The 25,778-nt window shown below is 40.1% G+C and overlaps 1 protein-coding gene across 1 annotated transcript in view; it reads right to left on the reverse strand.

The window, feature by feature from the left end:
• The window catches only part of adgb (androglobin), a 223,374-nt gene extending 200,090 nt beyond the window's left edge, over positions 1 to 23,284 (reverse strand). Inside the window, exons 1-4 of the mRNA XM_063057274.1 lie at positions 23,217 to 23,284; positions 18,999 to 19,167; positions 4,359 to 4,460; positions 1,057 to 1,128 (exon numbers count right to left, since the gene is read on the reverse strand). Coding sequence (XP_062913344.1) covers positions 1,057 to 1,128; positions 4,359 to 4,460; positions 18,999 to 19,167; positions 23,217 to 23,284 — 411 coding nt within the window. The remainder of the gene's footprint in view (positions 1 to 1,056; positions 1,129 to 4,358; positions 4,461 to 18,998; positions 19,168 to 23,216) is intronic.
• Positions 23,285 to 25,778: the final 2,494 nt, after the last annotated feature.

The raw sequence follows: 25,778 nt of genomic DNA on the forward strand, positions 1-25,778 counted from the left end.
GGGGCAGAGGGGATTGAATGGTGGAAAGAAGACTCCGTTACTTGGGCTCCAACTGTTGTGCATGAGGTGGTTGAACTTTGATAAGTTTGGCGTCTTATTTTCCTTTTATATTTTATCTCTATTAATGACATGGTTCAAGTAAGATCTATAAAGTGTTATCATTTAATCGCATATGGTGTATTGACTGTTATTTGGCGGGGTGGGGTACATCACACAGCATCCACACAAACTTGATTACCCAGTTTGGTGGGGCCGAAGGCTGCTCCCACTAGACGAAAGCGAGTTGAACGAGCCTGAGGCTTACCGGGGGGCTACAGTTGTATCAGTAATTCGAGAGATTTAGCACTACAACATGCTGATTTTCAATATACATGAGTGACATACCCTTGAGTGACATACCCCTTACCACTTCTCTAAACCTGGAAATCAGGACGCTGTGCATATAAATTGGTAAACTGATTTATTATAGTCACATGTACAGAGATACAGTGAAAAGCTTGTCTTGCACCCTATCCATACAGGTCAATTTATTACAAAAGTGCACTGAGGTAGTGCAAAATAGAACAGTAACAGAGCACAGAATAAAGTGCTTCAGTATGGAGAAAGTGCAATACAGGTAGTCAGTAAGATCCAAAGTCACAATGAGGTAGATGTTGAGGTAAGGAGTCCATCGTATCATGCTAGGGAACCATTCAGTGGTCTTAAAACAGTGAGATAGAAGCTGTCATTCAGCCAGGTGGTATGTGCTTTTAAGCTTTTTTATCTTCTGCCCGATGGGAGGGAGAAGAAGAGAGAATGTTCAGGATGGGTGGGATCTTTGATAATGCTGGCTGCTTTACTGAGGCAGCAAGAAGTATAGACGGAAAATAATTTCAATAAAGTAAACATAATCCCAATAAAGTAGAGATAAATATAGACATACACCTCCAATAAAATCAGCACACAAAACATGCAAGCAACATATGACTATGGCATCCATGTTTTACAAACATTAAGTATTTTGTGAAAATGAGAAATAAATATATGCAATGTTTTGAGAGTAGTTATTGCACTCACCTCACTCTCTAGAATATGTTCATTAGCAGTTAATAAGTCAAACCATTTTTCTCTCTTGACAACAACAGGATTCTGCAATTAATGTACAATATGTTATTAAAAGATCTCTACAGGCCTTTGGAATAGTACATTGAAGAATGGGGTAGAACCTGCGATTGATTGACAACCTCACCCCCAAATGATCACCATCTTATGTTTCACTTGCAGCTGCCGTATGTTGTGACTGGTTTTACATTACTAAACTGTTGTAATACATGAGAAGAAATTTTATTTAGCACCAGAGTGTCAGTATTTTCATGGAAGGATATTGGGCTATCTACTCTTGCTTTGCAAACTTCCAGAATGGTTTCTTACATTAATTCAAGAATTAACAGCCGTTTTGAAACATTGCTCTATCTTTTCGTTCCATTGGCCAAACTAGAAGTCACTTTCACGAAATCAACCATTTCCTCATTAAATGTTGCCTAAATTCCTTACATTTCTTTGCCAGTGTCAACTTCAATTTGCACTATGTTCATAAACTCAGCATCTAATTGACACACCGGGTCTTAAGTTGTCATTATATTCAAACCTAGCAAACAAACAGTGCTCACTATTTCTTCAACCCACTTTCCGGCAACCAAACCTACTGGTCTTTAAACCCTGTATCTGGCAAACAGATTGCACTTTTTAGCCCTTCAACTGAATATCTGGCAAATGTTGCATGCATATTAAAAATTAATATCCAAAAGACACATTGCATGCTCTCATATTTTAATGCATTAGCTAGCAAGTAAATTGTGCTCCTTGTGCTTCAAAATAATAATTTGTATGTGTTAAATTCCGAGTGGAAAAGAAAAAAATGGATGCTGAATCTAGAATCCAATAATCATGAACTTGAAGTTTTCATTGAAATAACTGATTAATGAAATGGGCACACAACCCTTGAAACCCAGCTATCAGTAAATTATGTCCTGTAGACACCAAATCTCAATGGTAGATAAACTTTGTGACCTATGATCTAATTTCTAAACCATATCCCTCATCTTTGAATCCCAGGGCTCACTGCAATAATATGACTCTTAAATTTCAACACCTAATGGACCTGAAGCCTAACCTCTTTATCCAGGATTCCTAAGACCAGCAGGGGCCTTCAGCATCTACTTCTTGAAACAAAACCTGCACAGTATTACTGAAAATGTAGCCTCCTCTATGTTGGAGAAACCAACTACAGATTGAGTCATCACTATGTGGAGCACCTGTGCTCAGCCTGCAAGGATCTGAGCCATGCAATATTAATTCTCTATCCCATTCTTATTGTGACCTGTCTGTCTGTGGCCTTCTCCACTGCTATTGTAATGCCAACGTGAACTTTACAAACAACAGCTCGTCTTCTGTCTTGGCACTTTGTCACCTTCTGGAACAAAAATTATATTTCCCACCTTCGGGTAAACTGTTCTCAATGATTCCCATTACTGTACTTATGGCCCTTTTTTGCCTCCTTTCAATACAACATCTGTTACATTTAGCAGACATTTGCTCAAGACCACATCTGTCTTAATCAATCTCCACATTGTCTTTTGTTCCACATCTCACTCCTCCCATGTTTTAAGAACTGCAAACCCTCCTTTCTTCCCCCAGAAGGGTCCTTTAACTGGTTTTCTTTTCCACAGATACTACTTGACCAGCCGAGTTCTTCCAGCATCCCTTTAGCTTCATATCTCAGCATTTGCAGTTTCATTTGTTCCCTACTGAATTTGAGATCTATCATAGGTCAGTCAGGCTTACAGTACATGTACATACACACTTGCACGTACCCTTAAAACACTGCACTCTTAATATGGCAAGATCCTTATTAGAGTCCACTGACAAAACTTGCATTAAATGACACCAGCAGCTTGTCCAAATGCCAAAGAAAGAAAATGCTAATAATACTCAGCAAGTGAGAGAAGAGAAATGGAGCTGAAGTTTCAAGTTAAAATGTTTCATGCTGAGAGAGAGAGATTAACTTAACTGAAGTTGTAGAATTCAATATTAAATTTAAAAGGCCAGGTGAAAGATGAGGTGCTGTTCCTAAAAGCTTGCCTTGGGCCTCATTATAATATTGCAGGGGGGAAAAGATACTGACAGAAAGATGGAAAATTAAGTCTTCTGGACTTCATGTTAAAGTCAATGGACAGTCTAATGAAAATTAACCCAGTGTTACCTCTTTAAAGCCCCCTGGCCTGTGCTGCTGCTGTATTTAGTGCATAAAACTGCTTGATGTTAATGGTTCACCTCTATTTGTAACAGTGATATATAATTTTCTCTATAATCCTGTCTTCTTCTTCTTCTTAGCCCATCACCCCTGGTGGCATACACCACCGACAACAGCTCAGTAGAATTCTCTATCCTGGGCAGCCTTTCAAATTGTCCCCAGGTGTAGCCCATCTTCGGAGAACCTTCCTCTTTCAGGGATCAGGTCTTTGGAGCTACTGTAGATGTTTCTATAGCAATGGGTTTTTAAAGGATGGGGCGTGCAGGAGGGGTAGGACTCCATGCCCAACTCTCCTCCTTTCGCAGCCAGGCTGAGGACCATCTATGGTGGAGATCCTGTCTGTTTCTTGTATTTTCTACATGTGCCTCAAAAATTCCAAAGAAACACGTTGCTGTTTCATGCAAAGAAACTGTTTACAGTTTCCAATGACCCTTCTTTTAATTTCCTCATCAAATTGTATGGCAACACAATAAAATGATAAAGCTCTTATAGGGGTAAAAAATACACTGTCTGCAATTTGGAACATTGTTATGCTGCAATTTAAAACAAGCGTGTTTACTCACTTTCTCAGTCTGACCAAGGATCTTCAGCACGAAATGTTAATTTGGCTGTTGTTTCCTCAGCTGCTGTCTGCAGCATTTTGATTTATTACCCTACTTATCTGTTTGTGGGAAATGAGTACATCTAAAAAAATGTACCTTACTGTGAGCAAATGAATGAAAGCTAAATATACAAAGTTGTTGACTAAAGGCTTCTAAACTGAATTTTTGAAAACTAGCTATGTAATAAAGAAAATGTTTCAAACAGAACACGGCTTCATGTAATGACTCTCACTCTCAAGGTTCCTTCAAAGGCACAGTAGTTGGTAGAAGATAAAAGTTGGAAGAAAAATCATCCTAAAAACAACAAATCAGGAAAATTTAGGAAAAGCGCCATGAGGAACACAAGGCTGACACACTACAAGTTTGGATGCCAAATCTGTTCACTAGAGAGTCCACATAAGAATTCAAAAATCATCACAATAACCTCAACAGCAACTTCTGGAGACTAAAGATAGAGTACACACCAGACTGACCTTCTCTTTTAAAAACTCATGAGGACGCTTCCAAGAGTGAACTTTCAGAGAAAGTGGTAGTTCAATTTTCCCTTCTGGGTCATCAAAAAACTGCTGTATAAAGGCAAGGTAATAATTTAATTAAAAACAATCTGAAGCACAAACAGGATTCATTTTATTCCAACCAGTTACAGGAAATTTACAAGAAAGTGCCAAAATTGCTGCTTTTTTGGTGTTACTCTGTCTCCACTTTAACCACTCTTTACCAGCCACCTGCGCTCAAAATTGAAAAATTGCTACTGATTTGTTGCATCATTTCCTTCGCTATTTACTTATGGCTTAAGATTATTTCAGAAGAAATTCCTTTTAAGCATATGGCATTAATGTGGCATTAAGTATTTAAAGTACAAGCGTACACACATGGGCATTTGAGTATTTAATTACGATCCTTTCTATCATACTTTTTGAGCTAGAACTGAGAATTTGCTGGAGCAATGGAAAGGGAATGACAATGAATGGTTGGGAGCACAGCCTATGATTGTGCACACCTTCTCTTTGGTAAGTTATTGACTTGAATCTAGATCTTGGCAGTAGGCGATACAAAAAATATATATTTTCCAGTGACTGTTAGTTTTCTCCAATCTTCAGCTTGAATATTCTTTTGTAGATTTGTTTTTGGATTGAATACTAGAGGCCTTTTATGCATAGCAGATCCAGAAAATAAATTATTTAATTTAGTTGTGTCAAAAACGTAATAGCCATTGGTAATTTAATTTGTATCTTCACATAAAACTGAGAGCACATAATAATTTCTCTTGACCTAGTTAAGCATTTTGCTGGGATTTAACTTCTGCAAGCCTCAGAATGGTATCAACAAGATTGATTAAGGTAGGTACAGATTAGGCTTTAGGGAATAGTTAATCAGATTTTGAAATACTTTGAGACAAAAGGTAAGGAGTGGAAGAAGGAAAATGATTCAGAAAATAGAACTGGGCTCAAAACACAGTTTATCAGTGCAGATTAATAATTTACCCAACTTGTCAGTAAATGTACCACTTAAAAAAATTATAAGTGAATGTAACTCCTGACTTATTTTTTATTCATTTATGGGATGTGTGCATTGTCAGCTAAACCAGCATTTATTGCCCATCCCTAGCTGCGCTTGAGAAGGTGGTGTTGAGCTGCCTTCTTGAACCGTTGCAGTCCCAGAGGTGCAGGTACACCACAGTGCTATTAGGGAGGGAATCCGTGACTTTGACCCAGCGACAATGAAGGAATGGTGATAAGTTTCCAAGTCAGGATGGTGAGTGACTTGGAGGGGGATTTCCAAGTCGTGATGTTCCCAGGTACCTACTGTTCTTGTCCTTCTGGATGGTGGTGGTCGTGGGTCTGGAAGGTGCTGCCTTAGGAACTTTGGTGTGTTGTTGCAGTGCATTTAGTAAATAGTACACACTGCTGCAACTGTTCATTGATGGTGGAGGGACTGAATGGTTGTGGAGGGATTGGATGGTTTTGGAAGGGGTACCAATCAAGTGGGCTGCCTTGTACTGGATGGTGTCAAGCTTCTTGAGTGTTGATGGAGCTGCACTCATCCAGGCGAGTGGATATTATCCATTACACTCCTGACCTGAGCCTTGTAGATGGTGTTCAGGCTTTGGGGAGTCAGGAAGTGAGTTACACACCACAGGATTCCTAGCATTTGGCCTGCTCTGGTAGCCATGGTGTTTATATGGCTAGACCTGTTCAGTTTCCTATCAATGATAACCCCCAAAATGTTGACAGTAGGATGTTCAGTGATGGTGATGTCACTGAATGTCAAGGGATGATGGTTAGAGACACTTTTGTTGGAGATAGTCATTGCCTGACACTTGCGTGGCTCAAATGTTACTTTGCAACTTGTCAGCCCTAATAGAAATTAAACATGTACTTTCTTTATTTTACAGGACATGAACAAGCTCATTATTTATTGCCCATCATTAATTTTCCTTGAGAAAGTTGATGTGAGATTCCTTCTTGAAACATTGCAATCTACAATGTGAAGGTGTCTCCACAGTACTGTTAAATAGGGAGTTCCAAGATCGCCATCCCATGGTGATGGATTTCTAAGTCAGGACAGAATGCAAGTTGTAGGGGAGTTTCCAGGTGTTAGCATTTCCAGGTGTTAGCATTTCCATGTGCCTGTTACTCCTGTCCTTCAACACTGGATTACTCTGTTAAAGAAGAACACTGCATTTATTAGAGCAGTTTTCTTTTACTTAACAGTACCTTAAGGTAACATAAAAATTGTGAGTTCAGGAAATTAACTACTGTATCTTCCTTTGAAACGTTACCACATGACTTTGCAGTAATGTTGCATGCAAAATCATCCAAGTATAATTGTAAAATCATCCAAGCCACGGTGTCACTTAGCTGGCGTCTGGGCAAGCTGTCAGATGATATCAGAGGACTTGGGGGTGTGGGGTCTGGACTATAAACATGCATATTCTGCATCATTGCATTTTACTGATACTCTATATGGGTTTGTTGACTCGAGGACTGGGCATCAAGCAGTGGTGTTGCGGGTGGGGTGGTGTGGGCGGGGGTGCATCGGGATTCTTTTTTTCTGTGAATGTGTTCTTGTGTGTGGCTATTAGTAATGTGTTTTTAACACCTTGACCCCACAGTAATGCTATGGCCGTATCACGTTTGGCTGTATTCATGTGTATTCATGTATGGTTGAATGACAATTAAACTTGAATTGAATTGAACTGAACAATAAAATATAATTTTGATTGCTGCTGTGCCAAAACAGTGATCAACTTATTCCACATTATTATTCAATAGTGTCCTATCTTCAATATTTTTAAAAATTGGTTTTAACTATTTAAATGTTGAAATTATAATAATAGCACTACATTCCATTTTGTTTATATATTTGTTTCAGTTCAATTAATTCCATGTTTTTTTTGCCTTCTATATAAACAGGCAATGGTAGAAATCATATATATATTAATAAGAAGGTAGTATACTATGATCAGAATTAACTATTGGACCATCATCTATTTAGATATTTGCATGGGATCAAAGATGACTTGCTTCCATTCTGGTTTTGTGGATTCTGGGGTGGCTACTCAATGTGCAAACTACAGATTCTTGTACAGATGAGCCAGAAGGTGGCTGGCAAGGCAGGTAGATGGATAGTTTTTGAGCTAGTTCACTTCTTCTGCTGCCTATACAGGATTTGTGAACACCCAATGCATGGCACTGGGGTTCACAATAGCATCCTGAATACCCCCTCTTCATTTTTGAGTATTCATAAGCCAGAGTTATCCAAGGGTTGAAGGAGGATGTTACACTTTTTCAGTGGATGCTTTGAACATATTCTGGAATGTTTTCATCACTCTGCTTGATGATCTCCTCGCTGACAGAGCCTGGAATAGAGTGTCTGTTTCTGGAGTCTAGTGTTGGATATACCCAAAATAGCTGAGTGGGAATTACTGAGGCATCACTGCTGGGAATGTTGACCTTGAAGGGGACTGTGATACTAGCTCTCTTATCCTTCTGGGTGAATTCAAAGTATTATGTAGAATCAGCATGATTGATCACTTTCCAGTGCCCTTGAGGTGCATACTATAGGTAGTCTTGAGCTCAAAGCACATGGGAGGATGGGGATCATATTGGGACAGAGAAGGTGACGTCTGTCTTTGTTGAGATGTGGATCCTGAGATATGGGGAAATAGTCCAGGGTCTTGTGAATTCTTATTGTAAGGTGGCCAGTGTGATGCAGCAAGGCAAGTTGTGTCAGACATTTAAGATGCAGATATTAAATGTAAGGCCCAATCTCTTGTATGCATTGGAGAAGGAATCTAAAATGACTTTTTTTTAAAAGATCGTTTTTGTCATCCTTCAGTGCACAAGTGTAAAGGAGAATTAAATCATTGTTACCCCAGATCTGATGCAGCATTAAAAAAAACATAATCAGCACAAAGAACACATACACAATAAATATAAATATAAAAGCAATCCTATAAAACACAATGTACAAGTAACGGTTGGAGTGTGACTATTTACATAGGCTGATTATGTACATAGAGTTGACGTTAGGTACAGGAGCATCTAAAAATAAAGTGACTGACAGGAAATGATAAAGTGACCAAGTATCTCTTGGCAAGAGGAACTCTTCTAGGTAGCAGCAGTGCATATGAAAATACAGTAGGACAGTGACTGTATGAGTGTAGGTATGAGGGATGGAGTGTAAGAGTAATAATTTTTATTTTTATTTTATTGAGATACAGTGCAGAACAGGCCCTTCCAGCCCTTCGAGCCACGCCACCCAACTACCCTGGATTTAATCCTAGCCTAATCATGGGACAACTTACAGTGACCAATTAACTTACTACCAGTACACCTTCAGACTGTGGGAGGAAACCAGAGCACCCAGAGGAAACCCACACGGCCACAGGGAGAATGTACAAACTCCTTACTGTGACCCCTTTGTAGCTACCATTGTTCAAGTCATTGAAGGTTCCCTGGTATATTCACCTGTTCTCAGATGTGAACAATGAGATTGTGAATTTGTGACCAAAACTCCTCACTGCCAAACTTTATGATAACAACAGGGGTATTGATTGTTTCTAAGACCTTTTTATTATTTTCCTTGAATTCTAGATAGAGTTTTTAGAGATAGAGTCTAGATAGAATTCTAGGAGTTTCAGGACATTTAGTTCTAATTGGTTACTGTGGGTCAGAGTCTAGGATGCTCACATTGAGGACAGATTTGTGACTGAGGAAGTCTTTGAATTCTTTCTTCCAGCAGGTGCCGACTGCATCTCTGTTTATCAAAGTCAATGTCAAAATAAATTTATTTTCAAAGGATCTGTGTTACCATATACTACCTTGAGATTCACTTTCTTGCAGGTATTTACAAGAAAATAAGGGAATACAATCACATTTATGAAAAACCGTATGTAATGACTGGCAAACAGCCAATGTGCAAAAGAAGACAAATTGTAATGATAAAGCATAAATAATACTGAGAACGTGAGTTGTAGAGTCCCTGGAAGTGAGTCTGTAGGTTGTGGGATCAGATCAAAGTTGTGGTGAGTGAAGTTATCCACACCAGTTCAGGAGCTTGTTGGTTGTAGGGTACTAACTTCCTGAATCTGGTCATATGGGACCTAAGTTCTTGTGTCTCTTGCCTGTAGTAGTGAGAAAAGGGCATGGCCTGGATAGTGTATGGGTCCATGATGATGTTGCAGCTTTCTCGTAGCAGCATTCCATGTAAATGTGATCAATGGTGGTGAGGGCTTTGCGTGTAATGGACTGGGCTGTATCTGTCACTTTCTGTAGACTTTTGCACACCTGGGCATTGCTATTTCCACACTAGATCATGATTCAACCAGTTAGGATACTCTCCTCTGTATATCTATAGATGTCTGTCAAAGTTTAAGGTGAGGTGCTGAACCTGGACAAACTTCTAACAAAATTTAAATTTACTGTCCCTCTCCAGCTCTGATTCCCTGATGAGGACTGGCTTATGAACCTCCAACTTCCTCCTCCTGTAGTCAATAATCAGCTCTTTAGTTTTGCTGCTTTGAGTGAGAGGATGTTGTTATGACACCATTCAGTCAGATTTTCAATCTTTCCATAATAATTTCACCCCCAGTTTTGGCTCACATCGCAAGAGGGTCAACAAACTGCTGAACCTTCTGCATTCTCTACATCCACTATGTTACTTAGGTTATGGTTGCACCTCTGCCTTCAGACACCTGTAGAGCTGTTTCTTTTCATTGAAAAAAGGTGGGGCTCGCAATTCAGGAACTTAATGACTGCAGTTGATCTGCTCCTTGATCTCCACATCATTCTCATCCGTTTCTTTGCTTGGTAAAAGGTCCAATTATGGAGGAATTCAGGATAACCCAATCACAATGGATATTCTGAGATCCCTGTTATTTGGGACCAGATAGATTATCAATGAGGTGCTATCTGAGGAGAGCTGTATTTGTGGGATCCTTAAGAGGTCTGACATCGATTTTCTTGTCATGAGGATTGTTCATTGAGGTCCTAACGTTCTCAGTCCTGAAATTCATATTACAGAGTAGTTCCTTTGGACACAAGATAGCTGTTAAATGATTAGTCATGTTCACAACACCAGCTACATCTGCTTGCCCAGTCCAAGTTCTCAATCCCCAACTCCTGCAGCTCACCTTTGACAGCTCTAGCCCCTCACCACCCCACTGTTCCAGCCACTCGCTTCACCCAAACTCCAGCCCTCTTGGCGTTAGTCACATACCTGACCCATGCACTTCCTGTATTACAGCAGTGGTTACTTTATTGGCTCCAGGAAGTTTTATGAAGTACTGACAACTTCACATTTTTCTATGATGACACAGCTGGGAAAGGCACTGCATAGGTTGTACAGCTATGGATGTACAAAGGCAGAAATTCCATAGGCACAGTGCCCCAAGGTCTTGCCAGTCCTTTGCTTCCTCCTGCCAATAAACCTCTTAGTCCCAGTCTTCCTTTGCCACATTAGCAAATGAACTCTTCATTAGCAGAGTACGTTTAAATTTAGTCTCTTTAGTCTCATTTTTATTGTCCAGAGTTTGATATGATTCACGGGGCACTGATTGGAAGTGCTGTTGGACTCCTATCAAAACTCCTAAAATTATTTTTCTTGATTAAAGTCAACCTAAATAACCTTGATCATCTGCAGTGCCCCAGATGAGCTTGATTCTTACCACTCCCGTTCAAAGCAATACAGAAAATTAAAGGTGTTCTGGTTGACCTTAATCCAAACAAAAAATAGGTAATAATTTTATTTATTTAATCTTTGGATGTGGATATCATTGACAAAACCAGCATTTCATGCACATTCCCAGATGTCCTTAAGTGGTGAAGAGCCATCCTTTCAACTACTGCAATTGATCTGGTGAAAATATTCCATCAGTGCTGCTAGAAATGGGTGTTCAGGGATCTTAACCAGGCATAAGAAGTAACACTAACAACTAGCCAAGACAGGGAGGTACACAGCTTGAAGATAATGATGTTGCTGTCCTTGGCTTGGGAGGTTAAAGGTTTGAGTGATACAAGGTGGAATGAGACGAAGCCTAAAATGGCCAATCAAGCATGATGTTTGTCCTAGATGCTGTTGAGCTTCTTGAATGCTATTGTAGCTCCAAAAGTCTAGGAAATGCAGAGTATTCAACTCCATTGTGATGTGCTTTGTCGTAATGAAAATAATACTTTGGAGGTCCAAGGATGGACTTTGACATACCAGCCACCTTGCCTCTGATATGCCTTGCATTTATCTGGAAAGCCTAGTGAAGATTCTGGTCCATGGTAATGATGGCATTTAACAATGGTAATGTCATAAAATATCAAGAAGAGATGATTAAATTCTTCACTGCTATAAATATTTTTGCTGTCATTTGTGTGGCAAGCATGTAACTTGTCACTGTCTCATCACATGAAAAACTGTATGGGGAATGTAATCATTCCTTCTTCAGGCATTGTTATAAATGGCAACTGAAGGTTATTGAGCTAAGGACACTACCTTGGGAAACATTTGCAATGATGTCCTGAAACTGAATGACTTACATGAACAGCCAGAATCACCTTTTTTTTGTTAGGTAGGATGCTCATCAGTGTAGATTTTTTTCTTGATTACTAATAACTTCAAATTTGTCACCAGTCCTTAGTTCAATGTGCAATCTAATGCTGTTTTGAGATTAATGGTAAGCTCTCTCATCTCATGTCTGAATTTAGCTCCTTTGCCAATGTTTGGCCCAAAGCTATAATGAGGTCTGGAGCTGAATAGCACTTGCAGAGCCAAAAATGAACACTGTTGAGCAGACTATTAATGACTGAGCTGTCTAATGGCACTGTTTATAACACTTTCTATTGTCTCATCAATGATTGATTCCATTCTAATGTTCTGTAGTGCCAGTTAAATGAAATTGTCTATCCTTTGATTGGACATAATCTTATCAATTTCCCAGTTTTGTGGATAGTGTTGTAGTTTGACTGGAACAGCTTGATCAGTGATATAGCTATTTCATAAGACCATAAGACATAGGAACAGAATCAGGACATTCTACCTATAAGTATCATTCCATCATGGCTGATTTTTCATCCCTCTCAGCTTTCATCCCAGCTTTCTCCCCGTAACCTTTGACATCCTGATTAGTCAAGGACCTATCAACCTTTGCGTTAAATAAATCCATTGAACTGGCCTGCACAACTGTCTGTGACAAATTCCACAGATTCACCACCTTCTGGCTAATAAAAAAAAAATCTTCATCTCTGTTCTAAATGGACTTCCCTCAACTCTAAGGCTGTACTCTCTGGTCCTAGACTCCCCCATTATATGAAACATCCTCTCCACATCCACTCTGTCTAGGCCTTTCAATATTCCATAGGTGGCAATGAGATCTCCCCTCATTCTTTTACACTCCAGTGAATATAGGCCCTGAGCCATCAAACAACCCTCGTATATTAACCCTTTCAGTCCTAGGATAATTTTCGTGAACATCCTATGGATTGTCTACAATGCCAACACATCATTTCTTAGATAAGGAGCCCAAAACTGTTCACAGTACAGTTTTGTATGTCTGACAAATGCCTTATAAAGCCTCAGCATTAAATCTTTTCTTTTGTATCCTAGTCCTCTTGAAACGAATGCTAACATTGTATTTGCCTTCCTTACCACTGACTCAACCTGAAAGTTAACATTTAGGGAATACTGCATGAGGACTGCCAAGTCCCTTTGCATCTTGGATTTTTGAATTTTCTCCCCACTTAGAAGATAGTCCATGCCTTTATTCCTTCTGCCAAAGTGCATGACCATGCACTGCCCTAGACTGTATTCCATCTGCCATTTCTTTGCCCATTCCCACAATCTGTCTAAGTCCTTTAGCAAACATCCTGCTTTCTCAACACGACCTGCCCTCCACCTATCTTCGTGTTGTCTGTAAACTTAGCCACAAAGCCATCAATTCCATCATCCAAATCATTGACATATAACGTGAAAGGTGGTCCCAACACAGCCCCCTGCGATACACCACTAGACACTGTCAGCCAACCAGTAAAAGCCCCTTTATTCCCACTCTTTGCCTCCTGCCAATCAGCCAATCTTCTATCCATGCTAGTATCTTTCCAGTCATACCATGGGTGTTTATCCTGTTCAACAGCTTCATGTGCAACACCTTGTCAAAAGTGTTCTGAAAATCCAAATAAACAACATCCATAGACTTTCCTTTCTCTATCCTGCCCTGTTATTTCCTCAAAGAATTCCAACAGATTTGCCAGGCAACATTTCCCCTTGAGAAAACCATGCTGACTTTGACCTATTTTATCACATGCCTCCAAGTACCCAAAAACCTCATTCTTAATAATAGATTCCAACACCTTTCCAACCACTGAAGTCAAGTTAACTGGCCTATAATTTCCTTTCTTCTGCTTTCCTCCCTTCTTAAAGAGTGGAGTGACATTTGCAATTTTCCACTCCTCCAGAACTATTCCAGAATTTCAGCTTCTCAAGCACCTTCTCTTTAGTAATAGCAACTACACTCACTCCTGTCCCCTGGCACTTTCAAATTTCTGGCAATCTGCTAGTGTCTTCCACAGTGAAGATGAACACAAAATACTTGCCGTTTCGCCTGCCACTTTTTTGTCCCCATTCCTACCTCTCCAGCATTATTTTCCAGTGGTCCAATATCTACTCTGTCTCTCTTTTACTCTTTATACTGTATATCCGAAAAAACATTTTTGGTTCTTCTTTTATATTATTGGCTAGCTTTCCATCGTTTCTCTCTTTATAGCTTTTTGAGTTGTCTTCTGTTGGTTTTTATAACCTTCCCACTAATTCTTGCAATATTATATGCTCTCTCCTGCCAAAGGCTTTCGAGCTGAAACGTCCACTGTACGTTTTTCCATAGATGCTGCCTGACCTGCTGAGCTCCTCCAGCATTTTGTGTGATATGCTCTCTCTTCTGCTTTTATGTTGTCTTTGACTTCCCTTGCCAGCCATGGTTGCCTCATCTTCCCTTTAGAATACTTTCAGAAGTTTCTTTCCTGCACATTCCGAATTTCCTGCGAAAAACTAGCCATTGCTGTTCTGCTGTCATCCCGGTTAGCACTCCCTTCCAACCAACTTTGGCCAACTCCTCTCTCATGCTTCTGTAGTTCCCTTTACTCCACTGTAATACTGATATATTTGATTTTATTTTCTCTTTTTCAAACTGGATGGTGAATTCTATCCTATTATGATCACTGGTTCCTTTACCTTGCATTCCCTAATCAAATCTGGGTCATTAAATAACACCCAATCCAGAATTGCTTTTCCCCTAGTGGGCTCAACCACAGGTTGCTCTAGAAATCCATCTTATAGGCATTCTATAAATTCCTTTTCTTGGGATCTAGCAGCAACCAACTTTTCACAATCTACCAAGTAATCTCCCATTGTAATTTATATCCCACATACTAACTGCTGTTCAGAGGCCTGTATATAACTCCCTTCAGGGTCTTTTTACTCTTGCAGTTTCTTAACTTTGCCCACAAGGATTCTACATCTTCTGATCCTATGTCATCTCTTTCTAAGGATTTGATTTCATGAATAAACTCGTCTCGGGCTTCCAGCTGGGTACAGGTATCGAATTTAACCGATATTTCAATGACAAACTCTGCCATCTTCATCAGACTTGATGCCTGGGTACATCTAGTCCAGTAATATTTAGAACCCTGTCGTCCATTCCTCCTGATTGGCTGGTTCTCATTCAATCAGGTTTCCGCTGTCCCACCTTGTTTATAATTGAAATCCAGTTCTCACTTGGAGCAGAACCTTAGTCTTTGTTAAAATTCTTTCCCTCTAGATTTATTTCAATGGCTTCCTTCACCAGGCAGTCCCAGATGTCATTGGCAAGGCACAGTGGTTTTATGCTGTTGAAGTCAATCCAGTGGCCATTGCGTGTGCAATGTTCTGCTACCACTGATTTTTCTGGTTACCCTAATGGATAAACCTCCTGTGGTCCTTGATGTGGGAGGTGCATCCATTTGGGTTACCTGGAGAAATTGACAGTAGCAGAACGTCGCATTTGCAATAGCCAGAGGATTCACTTCAAAGGCACAAAACCAGTGTGCTGTGCCAATGGCTTTTGGGATCGCCTGGTGAAGGAAGCCATTGAAACAAAACTAGGGGAAATTAATTCTAACAAAGGTCTTGCTCTAGATAAGAACTGGGATTCAGTTGTAAACAAGGTGGGACGGCAGAAAACTGATTGAATGAGGACTAACCAATCAAGAGGGACAGACTACGGGGGTGGGGGGGGCGGTTTGCAGGGAGGTGTGTGGTATAAATACCACCAGACTAGACATGCCCAGGCATCATCCCTGATGAAGATGGCAGAATTTGTTGTCAAAACGTTGGTTAAAATCGATACCTGTACCAGGCTGGAAGCCTGAGAAGAGCTTAATCGTCATATATGCTGGGAAAGCATAAGATCCTTTTTCATTTGATTTCATTTTTTACCAATATAGTTACCACATCCCTTCTGCCTACCTGCCGGTCCTTTCAATCAATGTATATCCTTGGATGTTAAGCTTCCAACTAACATTTTCTTTCAGTCACAACTCGGAGAAGCCCACAACATCATATCTGCCTGTCTCTAACTGTGCTACAAGATAATCTATCTTATTCTGTATACTGCGTGTATTGAAATATAACACCTTCAGTCCTGTATTCATCACCCTTTTTGATTTTAGCCCCTTGTTACAATTTAACTCATCCCACTGACTGCAATTTTGCTCATCATCTGCTTGTCCGTCCTCACAGTCTCACTATACACTGCATCTAGTTGTATACCAAACGCCCCATCCTCAGCCCTATCACTCCAGTTCCCATTCCCCCTACCAAATTATTTCCTAAGCAACGTAGTAAGGATATTATTAGATTTTACTACATCCAGTGTGTCTGGCCATTTGTTAATACCATGTGCAGTGAACCAGGTTGGCTGAAGACTCGTTCTAAGATTGTGGGCAACTTAGAAGGAAACTGAGGTGCATCATCTTCTTAGCATTTCTGGCTGAAGAACATGATTTAAATTATGTAATGTCTGAATCTTATAATTGTTACTTATTGTGATTCTTTGTACAAATGCAACATGTCAGTGTGATTTATTCATCATTTCAGAGGGCACTTCAGAACAAACGGATCGCTGAGGGTCTAGAGTTATTTGGAAAAAAGGATATCAGCACAGCAGCTGAGATTTTACAAAAATTCAGTACTTTCATCAGTTCTACTAGTACTAGCTTCCTACTCTAGACTTACTCAATGGTGGGATAAACATTCACAAATTTAGATTACAAATCCAAATGTAAACTTTTGTCGTAACATAACAACTGTATCTTATTCTGCTTCTAGGGCTGTTCTTTGGAACTGAGTGCAACTTGCCTGCAGATCAGTCCTGTGATTCCTGAGTAGCTGCTGAGGTCTATATGCAGATTCTGCCACAGGGAGAAAGAGGAAGTGGGGGCAGGTGAAGATGTAGTTTGGGAAGCATTGTATGTCATTAACTCAATTGCTCTGGACTTCTGTTGTGCTTTGAGGAATGGAATCCCAGTTCAATGCCATGCACAAACTGTCTTCTGTTTTCAACAATCACATGCCAGGGATTCCCAGGAATTGGTGCGAGTGTTACACTTGCTCATGAAGATTTTAAGAACATTCCTGAATCTTTCCTTCTGTCTACCTGCTAACCTTGGCTGTGACAGAGATTGAGATCGGAGTATTTGTTCTCTTCGTCTCTGGTGTCAGGCATTGCGAAAAATGTGACCTGCTTATTAGAGGTCAGATGAGCATAATTAAGGTGCTACGGAAGGCGAATGTGAGAGACCCTAATATTGGTTCACCTATGTTGCCAGTGGACTTAGAGGATTTTGTGGAGACAATATTGGTGGCACTTTTCCAGTGATTTCTAGTGCCTACTGAAGGAAGTCCACATCTCTAAAGCATTTAGGAGTGGAGGGATCACTGTCAAAATCTCAGAGCATCTGTCCTTGGCCCAGATTCAATCGTGAAGAAGGTACACCAATGGTTCTGAGTTTGACGCGATCTGGTTTGCACCAAAGATTTTTTATAAATTTTTACATTTGTATGGTGAAGAGCATTCTGACTGGTTGCACCATCACCTGGTATGAAGGCTCCAATGCACAGGATTGAAAGGCTGCAAAGGATTATTGACAGCAAGCTCCATCATGGGCACAAGCCTCCCCACTATCGAGCGGTGCCTCGAGAAGGTGGCATCCATCATTAAGGACCCTCACCATCTGGGAAATGCCCTCTTCTCATTACTACCACTAGGGAAGAGGTACAGGAGCCTGAAGACACACACTCATTGATTTAGAAACAGCTTCTCCCCCTCTGCATTGGGATTCTGAATGGTCCATGATGCCATGAGCACTACCACACTATCCTACTTTTGTAATATTTATTTTCTAATTGTAACTTACAGTAATTTTTATGTCTTACACTGTAATGCTGCCACCAAACAACAAATTTCATGATATACATCAGTGATATTAATTCTAATTCTGACTGAGTTTTGACACATTATATCAACAATATGGAAAATAAATGCATAAAAGGAGAACTGAAGCAAACAAACAGAGCTTTGGTTTGAGGCTATTGTTCCTTTGTTTTCCTCTGAGATTGATCTTCAATATCACAAGTGAAAAACATACAAACCATTTGTGGCCCATCTCTTTCTCTAAAGCTAATCATGCATGTATGAATCTAGCTGGCACAAACAGAAGAACCTCTTTTGCATCAGTTTCCAAGACTTGCCTCCATAAGTTAGCCAGAGAGTTTGTTATTTTCTCTTCTCAACAAAAAAGCATTATATCTGATAAATCATGATCAATAAATCACGATGATAAATAAAAACTATCAATACATTGGGTTTTCGGACCAAGGAAGAGGCATTATGCTGTTGCTGTTCCACAGAAATTGAAAAATGCTAGTATTTTCTATGTACATAGAAACAAAAATCAGCTTCTGAACTTTTAAGGGAGTGTCCCAACCAGTTCTAACCAGAGCTCAACCCAACGAGTGTGCTGGGGAGTAAATCTTATTGTAAATGTTGAAATAAAAATTGTCAAAAATAAACCATCCAAACCTTTTTTTTTGATATAGACAAACACAAACCCCAAGTGTGGGTTCCATCCATATAGAATTTTAGTTAACAGTCTACTCCAGAAGATCATGATGGATCTCAACAATTAAATCTGATCAAACAATAGTGCCCTCCTTCAATGCCTAGAATGCTTTTTAATCAAAGGAATTTGTAAGGGAAAGGAAGGCACTGCTCTAGGTAAAGTGGTGATCAATAGTCCACCAAATACATGCAGTGCACAGGAAAAAAAATCCCCCTCATTTTAAATGACCAGGTAGTGGGGAGGAAATTGATGGGAATTTGTGATACTTACATCGATCATTACAGATATCAGGCAGAATAGGTCACTTGTTCATTGATTTTTCAAAGGATCATGCATGTCTGTTCATAATCTAGCATTGCCACTATTTAACATACACAACATTGTTTGTTCAAACCCTGGTGTTAACCATCAACGTTTCAAAAAATAAAGAGCTAGAAGTGATAAAGCATTGAAACAACTTACCAGACTGGGGCTTTTGCTACTTTTGTCCTTCTCTTTGGCTGGCTTAGCACCTTCCCATTTCTCAGCATTTACATCTGCTTCATTCCATTCAGGCCAGAGTGGATACCGACCTTTCTTGGCTTCAGTGATGTCCCCTGCTACTCCACAGCTCAGAATAAATGAAGTAGCACTGAAGGAGAATTTGAAGTCACAAAGACAAATACTTATGGATGATGTTAAACTCAGAGCATCCAGAATATTTGAAAGCTGCTGACTTAAACATTCCAGTTGAAGAATAGTTCAAATTCTTTTTAAAAAGGCGAATTAAAATAATATCTTAAGAAGAAAGACCCACGAGTTGTAGTGAAATGTAAGTGTAATACAGATTATTTAAGCATAGCCTTTGAGCTGGAAGAAATCATTGAATAGAATATTCAGCTGCTTTCTCTAACATCTCTCCAACTTTTTCTTTGTGTATCCATCAATGCCCTTTCAAGGACAGTCTACTCAATATCCTAATTATCTCTGTAAGTAAAACCTCTCTAAACTTGGCAAGAGAACTAGAGTCAATCACATGAAAACTACCACCTCTTTTTATTGATCTTTTAGCCACTGGACAGTTTCCCTTTATTTATTCTGTCCAAGCCCTTGATAATTTTACTCATCTCTGACATATTTTCAATTAGTCTTCTCCACTCTGAAAAAGTACTCAACCAGGCCCCCAGTCCATCCCTATGACTGACATCTCTCATGCTAGGAACCATTCCACTGAGTCGCTTAAACCCACTTAAAAAATTCTTCACATTTTCACTTGTGCAATACTTCAGCTTAGCATGTATTAGTATAAAGGAGAACAAACTTTGTAATTACAGGCCATTCTGATAAATAACAGTAATTGAAAACCTTACTTCTTTAGCCTGGACCAATCTCTTAATAAGCTGAGGTCCAAAAGAGAAAATACTGGAAATACGCAGCAGATCTCCGCAGCATTTGTGGGGGGAAAAAATCATGTTACAGGGCAATAAACTTTCATCAAACTCTTCATCAGTTCTGAGAGATCAATAAATTCTAACATTAATCCTTTATCCACAGAAGCTAATTGATCTGCAGCTGAGTATTTTCTGTTTTTTTTTTGCAGAGCTGCAAACAGATGCATTATTTTGCTTCTTATCCAACAGAATTTGTCATCCCTTTAGTTCTAGTCTTGTATCCATTCCCTACTTCTTTGTCCTTTGTGCTGTTAGTGACAGCTCTACTCAACCATCTGAGTTCTTGCCTTTGTAGTTTCCTCCCTAAACTTTTGCATCACTCTCTCCTTCTTTAAAGCACTTAAAACTGCCGTCATTGACTGAGGTTTTTGACAACTTGTCACTTCCATACTTTCTGTCTGATTATGCTTGTGCAAAGTGTAAGGGAATTTTATAAATGCAAGTAGCAGATGAACACTAGAATTAAATAGAAATCTGGCAGTTAAAATCTGACAGAACTTCTCACTCTCACAGAGAGGAATGGTGTTCACACCTCTGCCTTCCCACAATGAGTAAATTCAGCCTTTGATTATCTTGTCCCTCGATTGTATTATTTCTTCAAGCATATCAATATCATCCATCAACAATAATTCAAATTAAATCAACCTGGGTACATCTCAGAATCGCAAGAGCAATTTTTTTCACAGTAATTGAACAGCTATTCTAAATAAAGCACAGAGATTTCTGGTTGAATCAGAGATAGGTCATCATCTGAGCTGATGACAACTTGGGCAGCTTCACAGACTGTCATTTAAAAGGAACAGAAGAGACACAACTTACTCTTATTTCCTATAAATATGTGAGCTAACTCATAATTATTTACTCATGCACACACCAATTATCTTTAACACTTCTTCCCACATACATCCTCCCAGCCATCTGCATTTACTCAGTCAGATGCAATAGCTGTTAGGGAAATTTATGGCCATCTCTCATGCTGTACATCTACAAATGTTGTACAACTTGTGGATCATGATGCTGAACTGGATCAACTCTCTTTGCTGAAATTGATTTATTGTTGAGAATGGAACAAGTGTATAAATACTCTATATTTTAAAAAAATCTGTCTGGCATATCCATCTATTTATACTGTGGCAAAGTACCAGAAGGAAATCCCCAGCAGCTGATGCTGATACAATCTGAAAATGGTGTAAAATGATGAGTTTATGTCAGTGTCACAAGCCTATAATGGGAAATTCCTTGTCTTATCTCACTAACATCTGGAAGTATCAGTCTCTTATCTCAAGGATCTTTCTCAAAATGACCTCCCTAGGAATTTCTTGGTCAATTATCTCTTTGCTGAATGTAATTCTAACCAATTCAATGAACTGAATAGTCTTTCTCATTGCAGTCTGACTTTCTCAAATGTCATTGAACTTTGACACCCTGACAGAATAATTTTAACAACCAACTTGTCCTGATGTTTAACTTAAATGCTTAGGGAGATCTTCCACTTGTTGCATGTATCAGTGAGCTGTGGGTTAGATCTAAAAACGAAACTCATTGATAAATCCAATAAATCCAAGAGAAAGTCATTTACCCAAGGCAGTAAGAATTTGAAACTTGTTATAAAATACTGCTGCTGAATTAAATAGCTTAGCTAAATTTAAAGGGAAGCTAGGCGCTGACAAGAGTGAATGAACAGATGAGGTGAAATTTGATGACAGAGGCACGAGTGTGGCATTAACACTGCCTGATACTACATTTTGGGCTAGATGGTCTGTACCCACACAATAAATTCTGTGCAGCGTACTTTAGCATGCTGCCCAAGTTCTAAATAATATTTGTGGGCTTGCTCTTAACTTTGGCTACTGGCCTCCACAAAACTTACGTCTAAAAGTATCAGTACCTTATTTTTATTTGCAGAGGAAAAATGACATGGTGGTAATTGGCTGGGAAGTAGAAAATAGAACAGGGATAAAGAGAAATGTATATCAATCAATTTGTGGAATGTGGCTAGTAGTGTTACCTGATATATGCTCACTGTGGGTATCAGTGACTTGAATGAAGGAATTAAAAACAGTAGCATCCAAGCCTGGCGGCAGATTGTGGAAGGAGAGTTACTAAGGGTCACGAATAAATGAAATAAATGGATGAAATTGAGGCAGATGGAGTTCAACGTGGGGAGCTGAAAGTCCAAAAAAAAAATTAGCACTGAAGAATGTTCGAAAATTTTCTTAATGTAGGGATTGTAGATCAAAGAGGTAATTAATGCCAGGTACTGCACATAAAAGGTGAACATTTTTCATTGCAGTAGATCTATGAAATATTACCTCTAGTGGGGGAATAAAAAACGGAGTATAGCAGGAAAACATTATCGCACAAGCGTTCACGATAAAAATCTAAAACTTATTCTCTAAGAAGCTGTTGAATCAATTTAAATTTTCAAGATCTGTCTCATTTAATGGGCCGTTAAGTAAATTCATCAAGGAATTCTGGATAGGTTAGGTAAATTTGATTATCTAATAGAACAGAAAAATGTACTCAAGGAACAGGATATCACTGTTTCGTGTGTCCTGGGAACAAAAACACAGTGCGCATGTCTGTTTGGCGGCATTCGGGATATATTTGCTCTGTTCACAGCATAAAGAAGCTGGAGGCCACAGGAACATTGCTATTGAAATATAAACATTGGGTCATGCAGTATAGAGCGCTGACTTCAAAAATTCCACCCCAGAGTTATAGAGGGAAATGGGGATGAGGGTGACCTTATCACCTTCCAGAATTAGTTTGCTTCTACACCAAGCCACAATCATCGGTTGGAAGATTCAGTTAAGTGAGAGCTATCAAAATACTGAATAGCAACACAAAATACTGAAGGAATTCACCAGGTCAGGCAGCATCTACGGAAATGATTTACATTCGACATTTAGGGACGAGATCTTTCATCAGGACTGTCAGTCATCAGGAAGAGTGAGACGGGGTGGGGGTGGGATGGGGGAGTTGGAGGAGATTGATGAGGGGAATCGGGGGACGTGGACGGAGTAAACTGGGGAAAGTCGAACAGAAGAGCGAAAAAGTCAGACGGTGGGGGGATGTGAATCGGACGAGGGAGTTGGGGAGGGGGACAGGAAGAGTGAGAGAAGAGGGAAGTCGGGGGAGGAGAGTGAAGAGGTGCTCACGCCGAGGCCTCTGCCCACCTTCCCCACCCCCCGGGTGGGGTCCAGTTTTCAGGCTCCCCCGTGGCAACTGGAACTTATCCGGCACATACCCGCTGTGAACAGGGGACGGACTCAGTTTGTGGACCGAGTCGGTCCGCTTCTTGCCACCTTTCGACATCTTGGTTGCTGCTACACTCCGCCGGCCGCCGCCGTTACCAGGCAACGGGACGCGACCGCACTGATCGCCCGCAGGGTCCTACTGCCCGTCTGTGGACAGTGAAGGCATCCCCCAAACTCTGCAACTTTGTCGGTATCCGTAATGCACAGATTTCCTGCTTTCAACGCGATATCTTTACCAGTTTAGCCTGTAAAAAAAGGAGTTTCTTCTATAATCCGGCCCTAATAGGTCTGAGACGAATTGAATGTCCCCGCTAATACAAACTGTTCATAAAGAGTATGAGAGAATTGGTAATATGCTTTGACTGTAAACATTGGGGCTGGGCCACTGTCTTGGATGTGTTTGCACCTGCGTCCTAATCTGATCATTTTCCTGTTCTCGTTTCTATCGATGTTGCTTCTCGAAGGCCTAGATACTCACACGTTCTTTCTATCGTTGGTATCACCTGTGCTAGATGAGAGTACACTAGCTGTAAATCGAAGTAAGCTGCGAGATGAGCGGCATCAGGTAGGTGAGGTACAAAGGAAAAAGTTAGGTTAAATAGTGGAGGGAGAGTCTGGTAAGGTGGGCTAGGGAAGGAGGAGAGGCATTTAAGAACTATTTTAAAATGAAATATATTTGTTTCATTTGTTCAAAACAATGACAGGAAAGCTGCTATTACAAACAGCTTGATTTATATGCTTTCAGTTTTTGTAATATAGGTCAGAAGCAAGTAGATTTATTACACCAGTGAATCTTCCATAGAGTTGCTCCTGTGATATCCAGAGTTTTTATGATATAATTTGATGCACCAATTATAACCAGGCCAGTGATTTAGGAGTATAGAATAGATCTGGGGGAACTGGGAGTCTCAGACTTTGCAAACTAGGATAAAATTTTGGGATTAATCAATACTTTGCAGGAAGGACAGGAATATTACACTGTAGCTCTGAAAATTGGGGTGGATCATGGTCTTTAGATGTGGTGGTGGTGGGTGGAAAGTACAGAGTTTGGGGTGAGTGTGAAGCAAGAATGCAGAATCATATTTTGGGAGTATAGGAAATTCAACAGTCCTGCATAGGTATGTGTGTCAGAATCACTGGGTTATGCAACATCAAAAGCAGGCCCTTCCATCCACAATGTCCATGCTGGCTTTTTCTTTTACCCCCATATCCCATTTTCCCACATTTAGACCAAATATTTCTATGCCTTGCCTAGTTAAGTCCCTCTTCAAGTGCCTCTTAAATGTAGCACATCTGATTCCACTACCTCCCCGGTAACTTATTCAAGAAATGAACCACTCTGTGTAAAGAAACTTAACCCTCAGATCCCCTTTAAAACTCCTTCCTCTCATCATAAAGCTATACCCCCTTGCTTTTGATACCCCTTCCAAGAGATAAAGATTCTGCCTGTTCATCCGATCAATGCTTCTTATATACATTTCTCAAGTCACCATTTAATCTCCTTTGCTCCAGGGAAAACAAGCCCAGCCTACCCAATCTCACCCCATAAACTAGAATGGTTGGGGGGTGGGAATCAAATTAAAGAGGCTAGGCGAGAGGAGGTTAGTTCACAACAGGGGGATGGGAACCAGTGCAGAGCGACAGAGGGGTGTAAAGTGAGCGTAGAAGCAAAAAGTACAAAGGAGAAAAGTAAAAGTGGCAGGCCGACAAATCCAGGGCAAGCATTTAAAAGGGCCACTTTTCAACATAATTGTATAAGGGCTAAGAGAGTTGTAAAAGAGTGCCTGAAGGCTTTATGTGTCAATGCAAGGAGCATTCGTAATAAGGTGGATGAATTGAAAGTGCAGATTGTTATTAATGATTATGATATAGTTGGGATCACAGAGACATGGCTCCAGGGTGACCAGGGATGGGAGCTCAACGTTCAGAGATATTCAATATTCAGGAGGGATAGACATGAAGGAAGGGGAGGTGGGGTGGCGTTGCTGGTTAAAGAAGAGATTAACGCAATAGAAAGGAAGGACATAAGCCGGGAAGATGTGGAATCGATATGGGTAGAGCTGCGTAACACTAAGGGGCAGAAGACGCTGGTGGGAGTTGTGTACAGGCCACCTAACAGTAGTAGTGAGATCGGAGATGGTATTAAACAGGAAATTAGAAATGTGTGCAATAAAGGAACAGCAGTTATAATGGGTGACTTCAATCTACATGTAGACTGGGTGAACCAAATTGGTAAAGGTGCTGAGGAAGAGGATTTCTTGGAATGTATGCGGGATGGTTTTTTGAACCAACATGTCGAGGAACCAACTAGAGAGCAGGCTATTCTGGACTGGGTTTTGAGCAATGAGGAAGGGTTAATTAGCGATCTTGTCGTGAGAGGCCCCTTGGGTAAGAGTGACCATAATACGGTGGAATTCTTCATTAATATGGAGAGTGACATAGTTAATTCAGAAACAAAGGTTCTGAACTTAAAGAGGGGTAATTTTGAAGGTATGAGACGTGAATTAGCTAAGATAGACTGGCAAATGACACTTAAAGGATTGACGGTGGAT

This window comes from Mobula hypostoma, chromosome 8 (assembly GCF_963921235.1).
Source record: "Mobula hypostoma chromosome 8, sMobHyp1.1, whole genome shotgun sequence".
Taxonomy (NCBI): Eukaryota; Metazoa; Chordata; class Chondrichthyes; order Myliobatiformes; family Myliobatidae; genus Mobula; species Mobula hypostoma.